The sequence below is a fragment of the Amblyomma maculatum genome, chromosome 1 (assembly GCF_055883805.1).
Source record: "Amblyomma maculatum isolate TAMU_Amacu chromosome 1, ASM5588380v1, whole genome shotgun sequence".
NCBI lineage: Eukaryota > Metazoa > Arthropoda > Arachnida > Ixodida > Ixodidae > Amblyomma > Amblyomma maculatum.
In genome coordinates, this window is record NC_139344.1 from 148471242 (window position 1) to 148487118 (window position 15877).

The following is a 15877-nucleotide window of genomic DNA, read 5'->3' on the forward strand; positions in this document are numbered from 1 at the left end:
TAATGATATATATATAGCAGCTGTGCAAGAGTCAAAGATTGAGAGCCAAGAAAGCACTGACCGTATGGTGGCTTCTTTTCAAGCAAACTTTTATGTGTGTGTATGCTATTCTGTTGGTGTATCGGGTGGATGCCTTTTATTTATACGTAACACGCTGGGAGTAAGTGTAGAGTTCGTTTTTGCCTGTCCAAGTGGTCGGCTTTTGGTTACTGATTTTACCTACTGTAATTTATGCTGGCGTGTTGTGTGTGTGTATGCTCCCAATTCAAAATGCGGACGTGAATCGTTTTTTGAGTCTATTGAATTGTGGCTGAAGACTGACAAAATCTTGCTTGTACTTGGTGACTACAACTGTGTGTGCTCAGCTGTGGACCGAGCGGCGAAGTGTAAACCTCGAACAGACAGAAGCTCCGACCTGTTGAATGCACTTGTGCATGAGTATGGCCTTGAGGATGTCGGCAGTGTGTTCTCCCCTGGAAACCAGCCAGAGTTCACGCACTTTCAGCGAGATAGCCATGCTAGATTGGACAGGATGTATGCCTCGGTTGATTTTGTTTCCCTATGTACTGCATATGAGGTCAAGCCTGTGTCTTTCAGTGATCATTGTCTCGTGAGTGCAGTGTTTGGTAGGAAAGGAAATATATCGCGCTTTAACTGGCACCTATGGAAACTGAACGCCAAGCTTCTCTCCGATGAAGAGTTCCTTATGAATGTTAAGACCGAGTTTGAAAATCGTCTTGCTATGCGACCGGTAAGTTTTGCAGCGGAATGGGACAGCTTCAAAGAGTGGGTCAAATTGAAATCCATAGAAAAGAGCAGTAAGGTGCGGCATAAAGAGAAAGAAAAAGAACTGAATGAACAACTCCAGCTTCTTTTGAGCATGGAAAGTTCAGTGCCAGGGCATTTCGCCAGTAAAATACGAGAGATAAAAAGTGAGTTGGAAACAATCGACAGTGAAAGATACACAGCGGCTGTTATACGTGCAAGGGCTGAAAAACTTTGGGCAGGAGAAGTGCCGACAAAACGAGCGCTAGCAGACGAGAAAAGATACGCCTGCCAGAAAGAAATAAGGAGTATAAGGTATGCCGGCCATATCACTGAAGATGCTAAAGATATTCAGCGTGCGGTAGCAGAGCACTTCGAAGAACTGCTTAGCGCTAAGCTTCAGACTGTAGGCGGCTTTCAAACAGATTTTCTAAGACTGATGCCTGCACTGGATGACGAAAGTAAAGCGCGCCTAGAAACACCGATAACGTTGCAGGAGATCGTATCTGCAATAGATGACCTGACAACTGGGAAGGCCCCTGGGCCGGATGGTCTAAGCGCTGCCTTCTTTAAAACTTTTCAGCAGTATGCGGCTCAGTTTATGCTCTGTGTAATCACTGAAGCTTATGAACGTAATACTGTCCCACTGTCTTTCCCTACATCGCACATTGTTCTAATACCCAAGACAGATGATCCGGAGAAACGACTGTTGGTGGGGTCATATCGACCGATTAGCCTCACCAATGTTGACTACAAGGTGTACATGAAGGTTTTAGCAAAACGACTGCAAAGCGTAATAAAGAAATTGGTTGGGTCTCATCAAACGTGCGGCATCAAGGGTCGATCCATTGCCACGAATATACATGTCGCAAGAACCGTACTAGAATGTGTTGATGCACTCGGTGGTCAGATAGCCATGATGCAGTTAGATTTGGCGAAAGCCTTTGACCGTATTTCTCACGACATTCTGTTTTCCATTTTGGAGCATTCTAACCTTGGTGACGCCATAGTGGAGGGTGTTAAAATGGCGTATGCGAACTGCACGACCGGTATTATAGTGAATGGTGAACTGACTGACAGCATCGCAGTACGTTCATCGGTAAGGCAGGGCTGCCCGCTCTCACCCCTGCTTTTTGCACTGTATTTAGAGCCACTTTGCTTGGCTATCATTGATAGCGATCGCATTTTAGGGTTCAAGCTGCAATCAGCACACGTGAAAATGTTTGCACATGCTGATGACATAGCAGTGTTTTGTGCAACTAGAAAGAGCATCTGTGAAGTCACGGGTGTCGTCCAAACATTTTGTGATCAAACCGGATGTAAGATCAATTGGGAGAAAAGCTCTGTGTTTTGGCACGGTGATTGGGACGTGACACCTGATTTCTTCTGTAAGCTGCGATGGTCTGCTCTCCCGACACGATATCTTGGCGTGCCTTTAGAATGTTATCAAGATCCCAACGTGCACTGGATGGAAGAAACATCCAGAACGAAGGAAAAAGCGGATGCCTGGCAAGGAAAGCAACTCTCAATGTTTTCGCGCGCTTCTATTTGCAATGTTTTTCTTATTTCGTGGCTGTGGTACCTCATAAATGTGTTGTGTGTCTCACGAACCTCAATTCAGAAAATGCACCGCGTTTTTGCTGTTTTTATTTGGGCATCCACATGGGAAAAAACCGCCCGGACGAATTTGTTTATTTCTGTTAAAAGGGGCGGGCTTGGCCCGGCACATCTGTTCTTGCGCCAGGTGGTTTCGCGATTTATATTCCTCCGTGATCAAAAAGATACCTTTCTAAGAACTGTGATGCAAGTGCGATTACAGAGGCTGCTCCCTGAATGGATTTTGTCATGTGAAAACATGCCTGGTACTGTGACTGGCTACCTGCGCGAGGTTGTTTTTTCGTGCAAGTTCCTTGAAGTGCGGTTTTCTTTTGATTACCTTTACAATGTTCCTAGAAAAAAACTGTATAAAGATCTCATTGACGTGATGCTGCCGGTGCCTTTTTACCGGGCATTACACTGTGGAGGCCCAGGGTAGGACGTTTTGAAAAGAGTTAAGAAGATGCCCGTGAGGCCATCTGCTAAAACGTTCCTTTTCAAACTTCACTCTAATACGCTCCCTGTTAAAACCTGGCTGAATGAAAAAGGTATCTTCGTCGCATGGACAACAAATTGCCTGTTGTGCAAAAAAACGGAAACAATTGAACACGTCTTCTTACAGTGTTGGGATGCTGTCTTTCTATGGGACGTCCTCCAAAGGACAATTAAAAAGGAGCTTCCATTTACTCCTTACGGTATAAGATTCTTACCAGTGTAGAACGATGATGCACCTTATGATTTAATTATGCTTCTTGGCCTCCATAGTTTGTGGAAAACACGAATGCAGGTGCGTCATGCAGATATAGATACACGATCTGCGCGTGAAAACTTTATTGAAAGTGCAGTTTATGTACGCGAAACTCTCAGGATGCAGCAGGATCCGCCACAATGGCATTGTCTCTTTGATGAGTTAGTGCACTTGAAAAGATTTTAGCCACGTACGCGTTAGCTCAAGTGTAGTTGACGTTTTTTATCATGTGTATTTTTGTTTTGTGTTTCACGGCAATAAAGAAAAAAAAAAGTCTAGTGGCTAGGATACCTGGCTCTCACCCAGGAGGCCCGGGTTCGATTCCCGGCGTCGGAAAAATGGCGGTCTCATGGTGTAATGGTTAGCACTCTGGACTTTGAATCCAGCGATCCGAGTTCCAAACTCGGTGAGACCTGCGTCTCTTTCTTCGTTTTGTGCGCGTCTGCATTCCTTTGTGCTTTCGCTTGCGATGCTCTGCCACGTTCCGGCGTGGTCTAGTGGCTAGGATACCTGGCTCTCACCCAGGAGGCCCGGGTTCGATTCCCGGCGTCGGAAAAATGGCGGTCTCATGGTGTAATGGCTAGCACTCTGGACTTTGAATCCAGCGATCCGAGTTCAAATCTCGGTGAGACCTGCGCCTCTTTTTTTTTCTTGCTAAGTTACGCATCTGCATTCTCTTGTGCTCTCGCTTGCGGTCGGCTGCCACGTTCCGGCGTGGTCTAGTGGCTAGGATACCTGGCTCTCACCCAGGAGGCCCGGGTTCGATTCCCGGCGTCGGAAAAATGGCGGTCTCATGGTGTAATGGTTAGCACTCTGGACTTTGAATCCAGCGATCCGAGTTCAAATCTCGGTGAGACCTGCGCCTCTTTTTTTTTTCTTGCTATGTTACGCATCTGCATTCTCTTGTGCTCTCGCTTGCGGTCGGCTGCCACGTTCCGGCGTGGTCTAGTGGGGATTCTACTTCCGGCCGCCGAGGCGAACGGACGTGCCATCATGTGCTCCGACGGAGCGGTAACAGCGGCCCAGCTGGGTCGCGGAAACAGGATTGCGGACTTACCGGACCAGGATTATCAAGTCATTTTGCCTCAACTGCCATCAGGTCGGAATGTTTTAAATACTGTTTTTCTGCATGCCGATGTGAGATGTCGGCCGTATCGCGTGGAAGACTTCCGCGATGCGTTGGATAGTCTGGATATGCTCCCCGAGGTGATTGCCTTGGGGGCGTACCGATGAATCACGTCTGGGCGCTTACATTCAAGAGCGGAGACGGGATGAAGAAAATGTTGGCCCTGCGTGATTTCAAGGTGAAGGAACGACGATGCGTCATCATCGACCCAATGAACCAGGACGTGAGGCTGAAGTTGCACTGGCTTGTCTACGGTGTCCATGACGACGACGTGCGATCTGCCCTGGCACCTTTTGGGAAGGTAACGGACATTTCGAAAGAAAAGTGGCGTGTCAGTGGCGTTGCGGACAAAGCATCAACGACAAGAGTAATTGGGCTCAAGCTGAAATCCGGTGTTTCGGTGGATGACCTCCCGCACCAGCTCCGCGTAGCAGGCGAGTTGGCTCTGGTTGTAGTGCCGGGCAGAGCTCCGCTTTGTCTCCGGTGCCGGACTGCGGGGCACATTAGACGCGAGTGTCGTGTTCCTCGTTGCACCCGATGCAGGCGCTTTGGTCATCGGGAGGACATGTGCGTTAAAACTTACGCGAGTGTTACTGGACCACTGCAACAAGAGGACGCTTCAGACCTCATTATGGATGAAGCCGACGCCGAGGAAGCAGCGAAAGGGCGGCTAGAAGTGTCCACGCGATGCCCTAACGCGTCTTCCGAAAATTCTGAAGGCTCCACGCAGGCCGCAAGCCGCGACACGAAAAGCCAGTCACTTGCTACACAAGTAAAGACGCCTTCGGAGGCTGCTGAGAAGTCCTCCGAGAGCACCTTGTCGGAGGGCCAGCCAGACGAACACACCCAGGACGGCATGCAGTCACCTGAAGTTACGAAGGCTGCGTCTAGTAGTGACCGAAGAGCAGCGTCAGCCGCAGGCAATGGAAGTCAGCGGGAGCCGATGGAATTAACTGTGAACTCAAAAAGAACGCACGGGGACAGCGTGGGAGCAGGACACGGCCTTGACTACACTAACAACGAGGGACCGCCCCCCAAAGCCGTCATGCCACGGCGACCTAGCTTCAGACCGAAGCCAAACATCTCCCTCGACCGGAATACGGTCGGGACACCGCCCTCGTAGCAAAGAGCGATTGTGAAGTTTGTGCACAAGGAACTGGACAAACCCTTCAAGGTGCTTCGACCGAGAAGCAAGGCCTCTTCGCAGTGGCTACGGGCTCAACCAAAAAAGCAAGTGCACATGCTCAACTGCTTCCCAGACTGCCGTGGTAAGCGCTGTGCGGTCCTTTTGTTTTGCAATTAAATGGCAGTAAACCTCCAGTCTGCGTTACGTATAGCCACCTTAAACGTTCGCGGAATGACAGCGAGGCGGCGGCAATATCAAGTTAGTCGGCTATTTCTTGAAAACGAATTGGACTTGGTCGCTATACAAGAAACGAAGGTAGAAAGTGAAGAACAAACGGACCGCATGGTGCAACCATTCAGAGATAGGTACAATGTATGTGTGTGTCATGCTGTTGGCAATTCGGCAGGATGTGTTATTTTTATTCGCAACAGTCTGGGCATTGTCGAGGAGGCAGTCACAGTGTGCCCTTCTGGACGCCTGATTGTTGTTGACTTTTCCTTCTCTAATTTGAAATGGCGTATGATATGCGTCTATGCACCTAATAAGGAAGGGGAGCGTAGGTTGTTCTTCGAGCAGCTCGAACAGCATTTGAAGGGTGAAAGATGTGTTGTTATGGTGGGTGACTTCAATTGTGTATGTATGCCTGAAGATCGCGTTAAACTTCAGCCTGTGAAGGACCCCAGCGCACACTTATTAAGGACGTTAACCACAGAGTATCATCTAGAAGATGTTGGTTGGCTTCTGTCACCTAATGGACAATGCCAGTACACCCATTTCCAAAGAGAAAGCCATGCGAGGCTAGATCGTGCATACATTTCCCTAGAACTCGCGCCTCTGTGCCGAAGTTATGAAGTTAAGCACGTGTCTTTTACAGATCACAGCCTAGTAGTTTTTTGCATAGGAGCAAAGGAAAATAAATCTAAATTTAACTGGGAGCTTTGGAAATTTAATTCTAAACTTTTGGATGATGAGAGCTATGTGAACGAAGTAAAGGAAATGTTCAACGCACTGTTTGCGACGAAATCAGGGGACTGGATGAGTGAGTGGGAAAGTTTTAAGAACAATATAAAAATGAAAGCAATAGAAAGAGCAACCATTTTACGACATGTCAGTAAAGAGAACGAGCAAGATCTGCACCGTCAACTCAACTTGTTGCTGAACCTAGATAGCGGGACGCCTGGATTGTGGTCGAAGCAGATTAAAGAAGTTAAGAATAAACTTGAGCTTATCGATGAAGAAAGATATAGGGGAGCTATTGTGCGAGCACGAGCAGAGCGATTATGGGTTGGCGAGACACCGAACAAGCGCTCACTCGGTGACGAGAAAAGATACGTGGAAAAAAACAAAATTAAAAAGATTCTTCACCATAACGAAGTTGCAACAGAATGCGAGGTTATCAAAGAAGCGTTTGCAGAGTACTATAGTGAGCTACTTGGGCGGGCTAAGCAAAGGAAAGAACAATTCGAAAGTCAGTTTTTGCAGACCATGCCCAGGCTTGAGGATGAAGTTAAAGCCAGGCTTGAGCAACCAATCAGTGTACTTGAAATTGAGCAGGCTATAGAAGAAATAAGCGCTGGAAAATCACCCGGTCCTGACGGATTAGGGGCTGCTTTTTACAAGAAATTCAAATCAGAAGCCAGCGGCATTGTACTGCGTAATAAAGGAAGCATACCATGTTAAACAAATGCCGCCATCTTTCAAAGCTTCACATATTGTCTTAATTCCTAAATCAGATGACGCAGTCAAACTTCTATCGGTGGAGTCCTATCGGCCTATAAGCCTCACAAATGTGGATTATAAATTGTTTATGAAAGTGTTGGCAAGGAGGGTGCAAGGTGTCATTAAACAGTTGGTAGGTCCACACCAAACGTGCGGCATTAAGGGCCGCACTATCTGTACGAATGTACACACAACAAGATGCGTTTTAGAGTGTTGTGATGCAGACGGAAGACATGTAGCAATGATGCAGCTTGACTTGTCAAAAGCATTTGACAACGTTTCACATGACGTCCTTTTCACCATTTTAGAGCATGTAAATATCGGAAGTGTTATCGTAGATGGAGTCAAAATGGCATACGCTGGGTGCTCTACCCGTATTATTGTAAATAAAAGTCTTACTGACGCAATAGCCCTGCGATCGTCAGTGAGGCAAGGATGTCCATTGTCCCCTCTTCTATTTGCCTTGTATCTAGAGCCCTTTTGTTTAAGCCTGATTAATAATGAAAGAATCCGTGGATTCAAGCTACAAGCATCTGAAGTGAAAGTACTTGCGTACGCGGATGATATAGCCATTTTCTGTGTGAACCGACAAAGCGTAAGTGAGGCAGTCGAGGTTGCTGGCGGTTTTTGCACCGCAACTGGCTGTGAGATTAACTGGGAAAAATCGGCTGGCTTTTGGCATGGTAACTGGTACGAAAGACCGGAAACGTTTGCAAACATGCGATGGACATCGTTGCCTACGAAGTATCTGGGTATGCCACTTGATAGCTATCAAGATAGCGAACAGTACTGGCGTCAAGAGACAGAAAGGGTCAGGGAAAAGGCGCAAGGCTGGCAAGGCCGTAATTTGTCCATGTTTGCCCGCGCGACTGTCTGCAACCTTTTTTTGATATCCAAGGTGTGGTTCGTTCTCCAATTTTTGTTCATGAAACGCACAAATCTGCAAAAAATTCACAGAGTGTTCGCGGTTTTCATTTGGGGGGCTAGTTGGGAACGTAAGGACGAATTTGTTTCATTCTGTTTGTAATGGTGGATTAGGCCTGTCTCACCTGTTTTTAAGACAAATTGTGTCGCGATTTATTTTTCTGCGGGACCAGAAAGACTACTTTTTGCGCACAGTAATGCAAGTGCACTTAAGCAATGCCTTACCTGGATTTATTGTTTCATCATGCAATGACGGTGGACGCGCAGTAACTGGGTTTTGGCGAGAAGTTGTACTTGCAGTACAAATCTTAAAGGCTCGATTTTCCCTTGAGTACTTAAGTTCAGTGCAAAGGAAAAAACTGTACAGAGACCTACTGGATACAATGTTGCCAACACCCAGGTACCGAACAATATACTGTGGAGGCCCAGGAAATGATGTTTTAAAGAGAGTTAAAAAGATGAATATTAAGCCCAGCATTAAAACCTTCTTCTTTAAACTTCATACAGGCACGCTCCCAGTTAAGACTTGGTTAGAGGAAAAGGGAATATTCGTTCCATGGACAACTAACTGTATATTATGCAAGAAACCAGAAACAATAGATCATGTATTTATTGATTGCTGGGATCCAGTCTTCTACTGGGACATCTTGCAAAGGACTCTAAAGAAAGACCTACCAATAACACCGTACGGAGTCCGTTTTCTACCAATTGAAAACGATGGAGACATTCCTTATGATCTAATCATGGTTCTGGGGCTCCACAGCATATGGCGAACAAGGATGGCGGTTAGGCACGCCGATGTAAACGTCCGTCCAGTCAGGGAGAATTTCATTGAAAGCATTTTGTACTTACGAGATGTTTACCGTACATTGCCAGAACCTCCAGACTGGATTGGCGTCCTAGATGAACTTGTTCATTTTAAGAAGTTTTAAGCATTCACGCTGACCACGGCATGGTCACCGTGTTTTATCTGTATATATTTGCAGTGTATTTGTCAAAGCAGGCAATAAAAAAAAAAAAAAAAAAAATCCGGCGTGGTCTAGTGGCTAGGATACCTGGCTCTCACCCAGGAGGCCCGGGTTCGATTCCCGGCGTCGGAAAAACGGCGGTCTCATGGTGTAATGGTTAGCACTCTGGACTTTCATTCTACTTCCGGCCACCGGCGTGTACGGACGCAGAATGTTGAGCTCCGGCGGAGCGGCGATTGCGGCCCAGGCTGGCCGCGGTAACAGGCTTGAGGAAAACGACGACAAGGAATATCAGATTATTTTGCCGCATCTGCCCACCGGACGTGTTGTTTTCAACACAGTTTTTTTGCACGGTGACGTACGAGTGCGACCCTTCAGGGTTGAAGATTTCCGGGACGCCCTGGCCAAGATTGATACGCTCCCAGACGTGGTGGCCTTGGGGGCTTACCAAATAAACCATGTCTGGGCGGTGACTTTGAACAGCACGGAAGCAACCAAGCGGCTGCTAGCATTCAAGGAGCTTCAAGTGAAAGGTCGACGGTGTATCGTCATTGACCCGGAGGACCAACAGGTGAAGCTACGGCTCCACTGGATGTTGCACGGCGTGGCGGATGAGGATATCCGAACAGCTTTTGCGGCGTTCGGTGAGGTGACGGAAGTGACCCGTGAGCGGTGGCGAGTCCAGGGAGTGCACGAAAAGGGCTCAACAACGAGAACCGTGCTTCTGAAGTTGAAGCCTGGGATGAAGATAGAAGATCTGCCTCACCAGATAAGAGTAGCAGGGGAGTTGGCCCTTGTTGTGGTGCCTGGGCGGCCCATGCAGTGCCTGCGCTGCCGCGGGACCGGTCATGTGCGCCGGGAATGTAAGATTCCGCGGTGTGCGACGTGTAAGCGGTTTGGCCACTCGGAGGAAGACTGCGTACGAACGTATGCAGTGGCTACTGCACCAACAGCGAGGGCGGACATGACGGAACACCGAATGGACGTCGCAGAGACGGAGGAGGCCGCAAAAGGGGTCGGAGAGGATGAGAGGATGGCAGCAACGACAGGCATGTTAGTGCCCCCGGGGGGTGGCGACGAGATGCTCGGTGGACCAGACAGGGAAGTGGCACTGCCAAGCAACGGACCGTCGGAGAAAGAAACGGTGAGCGATGCCGAGAGCTCAAAAATTGAACTTCCGGAGTCTGCGGGCAGACGGGGGACCCTCGAAGGGAGCAGCGGCCGAGCGACCAACGTCCAGGGCCCTGCGAAGCGTGCCCACGACGGGAGCGGCAGTGAGACGAATGAGGCAGAGGCAGCTAGCAACGACGAGCCGCTGATAAAAACGCCAATAGGGAGGAGGGCGACCTTCAAACCAAGACCGAATGTCTCGACGGACAGGAGAGCTGCCGAAAAGCCGCCCCCATCACAAGGTCTGCCAGTCCAACCTCATGGCTCTGGCGTCAACGAAAGCGTCTAGCGCCATGCTAGACGTGAAGGGTAAGCACCAAGCTCTTGGCCTCTTTTCACTCTAAGAAAATGGCTTATGTACTGTCACTAAAGGTTGCGACCCTTAACGTGAGAGGTCTAGCAGCAAAAAGGAAGCAGAGCCAGGTCCTGCGCCTTTTAAATGAAAATGACATCGATATACTTGGAGTTCAAGAGACAAAAGTCGAGGGTGAACAAGAGACCGAGAGCATGGTGCAACGTTTCACGTCGCGGTTTTACGCAGTTGTCAGCCATGCAGTCGGTACTTCTGCTGGATGCGTCCTGTTTGTGAAGAAGTTGCCGGGTCTTGTAGTGCAGTCGCATGCTTCTTTTCCGTCGGGTCGGGGTGTGGTCCTCGATTTTAGTTTTTGCTCGGCTGAGTGGCGTGCTGTTTGTATATATGCACCTACGGTAGTTGATGAGAGGGCTGCTTTGTTTGATTTTGTTGAAGGGTATTTAAACACGGATAAGCAACTTGTCTTTCTGGGGGATTTCAATTGTGTACTGAGCTCCGGTGACAAAACTAGCCTTCGTACATTTAGGGATCGTAGCACAGAGGTGCTTTCGCGCTTGATTGGCGAGTTTGCACTGGAAGACGTTGCAGAGTGTCTCACGAGCGAGCGACGGGTTCAGTATACGCATTTTCAGGGTGCTAGCCACGCCCGCCTTGACAGAATTTATGTGGCCGCAGAACTGGCTCCAAAATGCCAGGATTATTATGTTTTGGCGGTAACGTACTCAGATCACTGCATGGTTCAGTGTACAATTGGACCAAGAAAGGGAGGTAGCGGTTTTAATTGGGAATTGTGGAAGTTAAATAATAAACTGCTGAATGACGAGCAATTCACCAGACTAGTAGAAGAAGAAATTGGTAATATTTGTCAGGAGGACACCCACGAACTGGGTCAAGAATGGGAACTGTGTAAGCAACAAATTAAAATCAAAGCTATAGAAAAGGCCAGCTGCATACGGTTTCAAGAAAAACAAAATGAAATGCATTTAAGATCTTTGCTAGATAAATTGTTAGCCCTGGAGTGTAACACGCCAGGGTTATACATGGACGACGTTAGAAAAATAAAACAAAGACTTCAACTGAATGACGAAGACCGTTATCGCGGAGCACTGGTGCGTGCGAGAGCGGAAAAATTGGCCATGGATGAGACGCCGACAAAAAGATCGTTGGGAATAGAAAAAGCAAATGCAAGGCGAAATCACGTGGCAGAGGTAGATTGGGCAGGACGCACAGAAACCGATAACGAAGGAATCGCGAAAGCTTTCCGGGAGTATTATGAAGAGCTATTTTCGTCCCGAGAGGTTAATTTGGACCGTTTTAAAGAATCCTTGCTTGACGCGATGCCAAAAATTGATGACGAACAAAAAGAAAGACTGGAGCGGCCAATAAGCGAAAAAGAAGTGCAGCAGGCAATAGAAAATTTAAACCCAGGGAAATCACCCGGGCCTGATGGCCTGAGTGCGGCTTTTTATAAAGCGTTCAAGGAGCAGCTATCTCCTTTGTTGTGTGCCTTATTTAATGAAGCGTACGAACTGAAGGCACTGCCTGCGTCTTTCGGATCGTCGCACACAGTACTTATTCCGAAAACTGACCAACCAGATAAGCTTAGGCAGTTGTCGTCTTACAGGCCCATTGCTCTGACAAACGTTGATTACAAGATTTATATGAAGGTGCTTGCTGGCAGACTACAAACGGTTATATGCGAACTAGTGGGCCCTCACCAAACGTGCGGTATCAAAGGGCGATCCATCTTTCAGAACATTCACAAAGCGAGAAGTGTGCTCGAATGCTGCGATGCAACTCATGCGTGTGTTGCTTTACTGCAGTTGGACTTGGAGAAAGCTTTTGATTGTGTGGCGCATGCTATTCTGTTCAGTACATTAGACCATGTTAATGTCGGCTCTGTTATTCGAGAGGGAGTGGCCTTGGCGTACCGTAACTGCACTACGAGATTAATTGTCAATAAGTCACTGGGGGCCCCCATCAACGTACGACGTTCGGTGCGCCAAGGTTGCCCCCTCAGCCCTCTTTTGTTCGGCATTTATATTGAAACATTGTGTTTAAGCATCCTACAAAACAATGACATTGATGGTTTTCGACTGCAGGAGTCAGAAGTCAAATTGCTGGCTTACGCAGACGACGTTGCGGTTTTTTGTGTGAATAAGGAGAGTATAAAGAGGACAGTGGAGGTGGTAAAACATTTTAGCAAAGTCACAAGGAGTAAAGTTAACTGGGGTAAGTGCCTGGGATTTTGGCACGGAGACTGGCAGCTGACCCCCGACACTTTCGCTAATGTGTCGTGGGTTACAACGCCTGCAAAGTACTTGGGTGTGCCCTTGGAATTTTACAAGGAAAGCGAGCCTTACTGGCTAGAGCAGGTCAGAGAAACCCGTGAAAAAGCGGAGAAATGGAAAAGCGCTCAATTATCAATATTTGCAAGAGCCGCAGTTTGCAGCCTGTTTTTAATTAGTAAGTTCTGGTATGTAATGCAAGTGTTGCATTGCTCCCGTGTAAATGTGCAAAAATTGCATCGAGTTTTTGCGGTGTTTGTTTGGGCCTCGAGTTGGGAGAGGTGCAGTCGGACAAATTTGTTCCGGCAGGTGAAGCATGGAGGGCTTGGTCTGGGTCATTTGTTTGTGCGACAGATTGTCAACCGGTTTATGTTTTTTAGGGATGCCAGTGATCCATTCCTGCGCACAGTGTGTCAACAAAGACTTGGTCGAGCGTTGCCTGATTTCGTAGTTTATACGCAATGTATGCCGGGATCTCTTTTTGGATTCTTTAGGGAAATTGTTTTGAGCGTGAAATTCTTAAGCGCACGTTTTTCGAAAGAGTATTTAAGTAATGTTAACAGGAGAACATTATACAAGGATGTTTGTGAAGTGGTGTTCCCGGTGCCCTTGTACCGAGCTTTATACTATGGAGGCACAGGAAGTAATGTATTAAAACGCGTAAAGAAAATGCAAGTTGCTACGGGAACTAAAACTTTTTTCTTTATGCTACATACCGGTACTTTGAGTGTAAAATCATTTATGGAGGAAAAGGGTATTTTCCTACCGTGGGGGGCCCAATGTCTCATCTGCAAACAGCCAGAGACAATAGATCACGTGTTTTTGCATTGCTGGGAGGGGGTATATTTGTGGGATGTTCTGCAAAGGACAATTAAAAAACAGTTGCCACTTGATTCCCATGGCATTAGGTATTTGCCATTGGATAACCACGATGATATGCCGTTAGACCAGGTTATGTTAATGTGCCTCCACAGTATATGGCGCGCACGAATGGCTGGTTATCACTGCGATCCAGATGCACGGCCAGCCCGCATGTATTTCCGTGAAAGTGTGCAGCGATGGCTCGACGTGCTTAAATTGCAACCATGTGCTCCTGAGTGGCTGTCAAAGCTGGAACCTTTGACGGTGCTCAAGGAATTTTAAAATGACAATGCCTGCCCCTCAGTGGGGGATAGGCAACGCGAACTAGCTTTGTGTACATATTGCCACCTGGTGTCCCAGATGTTTTTAGGTGACACCTGGAAGAAAAGGACGCCGAAGTGGTCTCGCGTGCTGTGCGCGGAACTTTGCCTGCTGGTTGAGCTTCGTCCCGTCTTCTTAGTCCCATCTAGCCCTCTTGTCCGTGACATATTTTGGTGTCGGCGCAGGGTATCGATCCCAGTATATGTCCCGAACTCCTCCGCATACCCAGGATTCAGGTCCTGTGCCAATCGACACTCCTGTTCACCGCGCTAGCCGGAGGAACCTAGGCCTACCACCTGAGCACGGGCCGTTGGAGTTCAACACCGCAGGCGCCCCTCGACCGGCTATGCAAGGAGCTCCAACTTACTACACCCTGCAAAATCCACGACTGCCTCAGCCCTTCCACGGCAGTCAGAGCGAAGACGTCGAAGACTGGCTTATCCAATTTGAACGGGTCGCCTCGTTTAATCAGTGGGACGACGCCGCCAAGCTTCGAAATGTCTTCTTCAGCCTGGAAGATGGCGCTCGTACTTGGTACGAGAACCGAGAAGACGCCCTAACATCATGGCATGAGTTCTGCCGACGACTTCGTGAGACCTATACCAGCGCGGATCGGCGAGAACGCGCAGAAAGGGCTCTACAGTCTCGTATACAGATGCCAAATGAGACTGTGACCATGTATGTGGAGGACATGACCCGGCTCTTCCGACGTTCTGACCCGGCCATGACCGAAGACAAAAAGGTACGCCACCTTATGCACGGTATTAAAGAGCAACTGTTCGCTGGCCTCGTGCGTAATCCACCAAGGACGGTTGCCGAGTTTCTTTCGGAAGCTGTCACAATAGAGAGGATGCTCCAGCAGCGGTCTACCACTTACGACAGGCCGGTGGTCGCCGCTTCGGTTGTGGAGCCGTTTTCGGCCTTCGGGGCTACCCCGAACCTACGCGACATCATCCGTTCAGTTGTACGCGAAGAGATCCAGAAGCTCTTCGGTGCTCCACAGCCGATGGTCGGCTCGATAGCTAGCATTGTCCGCGAAGAGCTACAAGCGTTGAAGCCCTCGGTAGCGTCCGCTGATCCACAACCTTTCCCCACGGAGTACCTGCGTCCAACTTATGCAGATATGGCGCGACGCCCTGCCACTGCTTCGGCGCCATTACCGCCACCCGATCAAGGCTCACTGTATTCAGCACACACTGAGCCGTTCGTCGACAACCGACGACCACCCCAGCGGAAGGCGGACCTGTGGCGCGCCCCAAATCGCCAGCGCCTGTGCTTCCATTGTGGGGAGCCAGGTCATCTCTATCGCCAGTGCCCCTATCGACACCTTGGACTTCACGGATTTCCCATCGACATGCGTCGCCCTCCAATAGGCCAAAGACCCCGGGAGATTGAAGACTACTTAGCGCAGCAGCGCATGGCGCCAACTTCTCAGCGGCAGTCACGATCCACGTCTCCACGCCGACCATCGCCGCAGCGCGGGCCATCCTGGACGGCGCAGCGACGCTCGCCAAGTCCCCACCGGGAAAACTAAAGACAGCGACCTCCGGGGGCGAGGCCGCTTGCAATCGACGTGACGAAGACCCCCTGACAAAGAGACCTGTGAGCGATCTGGATTTTACGGCACCGACGACAGTTCCTACGCATGAAAATCGACTCTCGCTGGACATACCCGTGCTTCTCGACGGCCATAAGGTTAGCGCATTGGTGGACACTGGCGCGGATTTTTCGATTATAAGCGGGAAGCTAGCAGCGCTTCTAAAAAAAGTCATGACACCATGGTCGGGCACGCAGATTCGCACCGCTGGCGGACATGTCGTAACTCCTAGTGGCCTGTGCACGGCACGAGTTCAAATTCGCAGCTCCACGTTTATTGTAAGCTGCCTCGTTATACCTGACTGCTCCCGTGACGTTATCCTTGGGGTGGATTTTCTCCGGGAGTATGGAGCTAT

The 15877-nt window shown here is 48.8% G+C and overlaps 1 protein-coding gene and 6 non-coding genes across 7 annotated transcripts; all 7 read left to right on the forward strand.

The window, feature by feature from the left end:
* Positions 1-3452: 3452 nt before the first annotated feature.
* Positions 3453-3524, forward strand: TRNAQ-UUG (transfer RNA glutamine (anticodon UUG)). Its single transcript has one exon. It is a non-coding gene; the product is annotated as a tRNA-Gln (tRNA).
* A 68-nt stretch (positions 3525-3592) lies between these two features.
* On the forward strand, positions 3593-3664 carry TRNAE-CUC (transfer RNA glutamic acid (anticodon CUC)). The gene has a single exon. It is a non-coding gene; the product is annotated as a tRNA-Glu (tRNA).
* A 7-nt stretch (positions 3665-3671) lies between these two features.
* Positions 3672-3743, forward strand: TRNAQ-UUG (transfer RNA glutamine (anticodon UUG)). Its single transcript has one exon. It is a non-coding gene; the product is annotated as a tRNA-Gln (tRNA).
* Positions 3744-3817: 74 nt separating this feature from the next.
* TRNAE-CUC (transfer RNA glutamic acid (anticodon CUC)) lies at positions 3818-3889 on the forward strand. Its single transcript has one exon. It is a non-coding gene; the product is annotated as a tRNA-Glu (tRNA).
* A 7-nt stretch (positions 3890-3896) lies between these two features.
* TRNAQ-UUG (transfer RNA glutamine (anticodon UUG)) lies at positions 3897-3968 on the forward strand. The gene has a single exon. It is a non-coding gene; the product is annotated as a tRNA-Gln (tRNA).
* Positions 3969-4301: 333 nt separating this feature from the next.
* On the forward strand, positions 4302-6011 carry LOC146204379 (uncharacterized). Its single transcript, XM_084589240.1, has one exon. It carries the CDS (start codon positions 4339-4341, stop codon positions 5356-5358), a length of 1020 nt encoding a protein of 339 aa, XP_084445366.1. The 5' UTR covers positions 4302-4338; the 3' UTR covers positions 5359-6011.
* A 3021-nt stretch (positions 6012-9032) lies between these two features.
* TRNAE-CUC (transfer RNA glutamic acid (anticodon CUC)) lies at positions 9033-9104 on the forward strand. The gene has a single exon. It is a non-coding gene; the product is annotated as a tRNA-Glu (tRNA).
* The last annotated feature ends 6773 nt before the right edge of the window (positions 9105-15877 follow it).